The sequence below is a fragment of the Nicotiana sylvestris genome, chromosome 8 (assembly GCF_000393655.2).
Source record: "Nicotiana sylvestris chromosome 8, ASM39365v2, whole genome shotgun sequence".
NCBI lineage: Eukaryota > Viridiplantae > Streptophyta > Magnoliopsida > Solanales > Solanaceae > Nicotiana > Nicotiana sylvestris.
In genome coordinates this window covers 90,362,964-90,366,524 of record NC_091064.1, presented here as the reverse complement: position 1 = coordinate 90,366,524, position 3,561 = coordinate 90,362,964, and the positions used below count along the sequence as shown (strand labels likewise).

Here is a 3,561-nt window from a genome sequence, read left to right as displayed (position 1 = left end):
AACAGAACATGGGAGAAACATCTAGTAGAAACCAGCTGGTTGTAAAACCTCACAAGTATCAAAGTTCTCATCCTATTGAGAACATTATCACTTATCCAATATCTGGAGTCAAAACTAGATCATAATTAAAGAATCTGTGTGCTTTTGATGCCTTTTTATCTCTTATTGAACCTAAAAATATTGTTGAGGCTTTGCAGGATGCAGATTGGGTGAATGTAATGCAAGATGAACTCAATCAGTTTGAGAGAAGTCAAGTTTGGCATCTAGTTCCAAGACCCAAGGATAAATCAGTTACTGGTACAAAATGGGTCTTCAGAAACAAACTTGATGAAGATGGAACAGTTACAAGAAACAAGGCAAGACTGGTGGTCCAAGGTTACAGTCAAGAGGAAGGCATAGATTATGATAAGACTTTTGCTCCATTTGCAAGACTAGAGGCAATCGGACTCCTCATAGCCTTTACAGCACACATGGAATTCACTCTTCATCAGATGGATGTCAAAAGTGCCTTCCTGAATGGCTACCTGAAAGAAGAAGTGTTTGTAAAATAACCTTCAGGGTTTGAGAGCAAAGAATGTCCGGAGCATGTGTACAAGTTAGACAAGGCTCTCTATGGACTCAAGCAGGCCCCAAGAGCATAGTATGAACGACTGTCCAAATTTCTACTGGAGCATGGTTACAAAAGAGGTAAAATTGACAGTACCTTATTCTTTAGGGAAAAAGGTAAGGATCTCCTTGTGGTATAAATATATGTTGATGATATAATCTTTAGGGCCACCACTGATAAGCTAAGTAAGGACTTTGCAAAATTAATGGGGAGTGAGTTTGAAATGAGTATGATGGGTGAACTTAACTTCTTCTTAGGCTTGCAGATCAAACAAAGTCCTAATGGAACCATAATCCATCAGCAAAAGTATGCAAAAGAGCTTATCAAAAAGTTTAAAATGGAAGAATCAAAAGAAATAGACACACCCATTGCAACTGCCACTAAATTAAACATTGATGAACCTGGTTCATCAGTTGATCAAAAGTTGTATAGGGGTATGATTGGTTCACTCTTGTATCTTACTGCCAGCAGACTTGACATTGTTTTCAGTGTAGGGCTTTGTGCTCATTTTCAGGCAAATCCAAAAGAGTCTCACTTGACTGCTGTCAAGAGGATACTAAGATATCTGAAAGGTACCACTGATTTGTGTCTTTGGTACCCCAAAGGTAGTAATTTCAATCTAGTAGGATATGTTGATGCTGATTATGCAGGTTTCCTAGTGGATAAGAAGAGCACCTCAGGTATGGCACTCTTCCTTGGTTCATGTCTAGTGTCATGGGCTACTAAAAAGCAAATTTCAGTGGCCTTATCTACTGCTGAAGCTGAGTATGTTGCTACTGCCTCTTGTTGTGCTCAATTGCTATGGATCAAACAGCAGCTAGTAGATTTTGGCATTGAAGTTGGTTGCATTCCTATATTTTGTGATAACACTAGTGCTATAAGTATAACAAAGAACCCTGTTCATCATAAGAGGACTAAGCACATAGATGTTAGGCACCATTTCTTAAGAGACAACTATGAGAAAGGTTTGATCTCCATAGAATTCTGTGCTACTGATAAGCAAATTGCTGACATCTTAACTAAAGCACTGAGTAGAGAAAACTTTGAGAGGAATAGGTTGGAATTAGGGATGATTAAGATCACCTAATAGATCTAGCTCAGAATGCACAAAAAAATTGGCTAGGAATTCTAACCTTGTGTAAATATCTAGATTAATTCTTACTCAGTTTCATACTTTAATTAGTATACTCCTGTGACATGTGTATATATGACTCACTGATCTCTTACAACATTTTTTCTATTATGGCATTTGAAGCATGTTCAAGAGAGTTCTATATGAAGAACCTGGTTTATCAGTATGGGTTCATATGAAAGCTCAGGTATGTTTTCTATACTCTGCACAATTAGAAAGATTAATAATTCAATCATGAGTAGAAGTCCTATACTTGTCAAGTTCCTAGAAAATTCTATCCGTTGAGAATTAAACCAGTTCCGTCCATCTAAAACTCTAAACCGTGATTTTTGCCTAATATCTAGGGAAACCAAATCTATCATTAAAATTCTGGAATTTTAGTTTGATTAGACTTCTATTTGACCCCTGAAAAAGCTGTCGTTACTTATTTAATGTCTAATTCGCTTTAAATACACACACATCTCCAGTCTTCTTCATAATTCTATAACCGTCAAAAATTTCTCTTGAATTCTAATTGCCCTTTTCTCCAAAATTCCCAAATTCTCTCAAGAAACAAAGAATCATGTCTAACCCACGAGATCATCTTGGAACTCCTCCACCACCATCTCCCTCAAATTCATCCTCATCTACTCCACATAATGTATCTCCAAAACCTAGGTTTCGAAGGCAGAAAATGCTTGCTCGAAAAACTATAACATCTGGGGCTCTGAGGAAGGTTTTAAATGAAAGGTTGAAAGCTAGCCAAGTGAAAGAAAGCCCAGCTCCAAAGTCTGATTCTAGCTCTGAGTCTGAATCCTTTCAATCCGCGACTGAGGGAGATGGACATGGGTCTTCTGACTATGAAAAGACTCAAGAATCTCCTTCTGAGGTAAGTTCTTCTGTGGTTGAAAACTTAGAAACTAGGTTTGTTCTGGTTGGACCCATTAGGGATGTTGAGTTGCCTGAGATGAGTAGGAGTGGAGGTAAAAAGAAGTCTGAAAAAGAAAAAGAGAGAAATGGTGCATGTGGTGAAGAGAGGGGAAAAGGGAAGGGAGCAGTTCTTGCTATATGTGGGGTTGCACAAGATAGGTTAGATGAGAGTGGCATGAAGTCAGGGGGAAGTGATTCAGGGGAAGCAACTGAGGGGTTGGTTCATCTAAGCAAACAAAGAGATGAACTTGTTTCATCTACTGAAGAAACCTTGGCTGACCTACTAAAAAAGGTTGGGGCAAGTTATGACCCAAAGAAACGTAACGCTACTACACAAAAAACCCCAAATGTTCCCAAGCCATCCAAGAAAAGAAAAGCCTCATCCGCAAAACCTACTACCTATTCAGTTCCTAGGGGTAGAGCCACAAGAAGTAGGGTAAAACAAAGTGAAGCTGATCTACAAAAGGCTTTAGAAGAAAGCAAGAAAAGGAAAAAGGATAAGGGAAAGGGAAAGGTTGCAAAATCCTCAGAGGCTGTTGAGGAAGAAGAGATGGAACTGGTCCATCAATAGAGGGGTACAACAGTGGAGGTTCCTACACACAAGCCTAAGAAACCCAAGACTTCCTCCAAGAAGTCCTCCTCTGTACCTGTAGCTGCTGAACCCATACTAGCCAAGAGGACAAGATCTGCAGTGAAAGCTAAACAAACCAAAGTTTCTGATGGGGACCTTAGAGCAGCCATCCATATGTTGACCCAGTTAGTGGCCACTCAGGACCAGAGATCTCATGATGCCCCTGCATCCCCCAGCGGACAGGGAGATTCTGCCAGCTCCAGAGTCAACTAGTTTCTGCGGTTGGCCCCTCCAGAGTTCACGGGCATAGATCCAGAGGACGATCCGCAGGATTTCCTTGAT

General features: G+C 39.9%; 2 protein-coding genes across 2 annotated transcripts; both read left to right on the top strand.

The window, feature by feature from the left end:
- The first annotated feature begins 218 nt into the window (after positions 1–218).
- On the top strand, positions 219–1,273 carry LOC138875370 (uncharacterized mitochondrial protein AtMg00820-like). The gene is made up of 3 exons (XM_070154195.1): positions 219–542; positions 1,122–1,201; positions 1,258–1,273. The coding sequence occupies exons 1-3, from the start codon at positions 219–221 to the stop codon at positions 1,271–1,273; spliced, it is 420 nt and encodes a 139-aa protein (XP_070010296.1).
- Positions 1,274–2,301: 1,028 nt separating this feature from the next.
- LOC138875369 (protein gar2-like) lies at positions 2,302–3,219 on the top strand. The gene has a single exon (XM_070154194.1). The coding sequence runs from the start codon at positions 2,302–2,304 to the stop codon at positions 3,217–3,219; it is 918 nt and encodes a 305-aa protein (XP_070010295.1).
- The last annotated feature ends 342 nt before the right edge of the window (positions 3,220–3,561 follow it).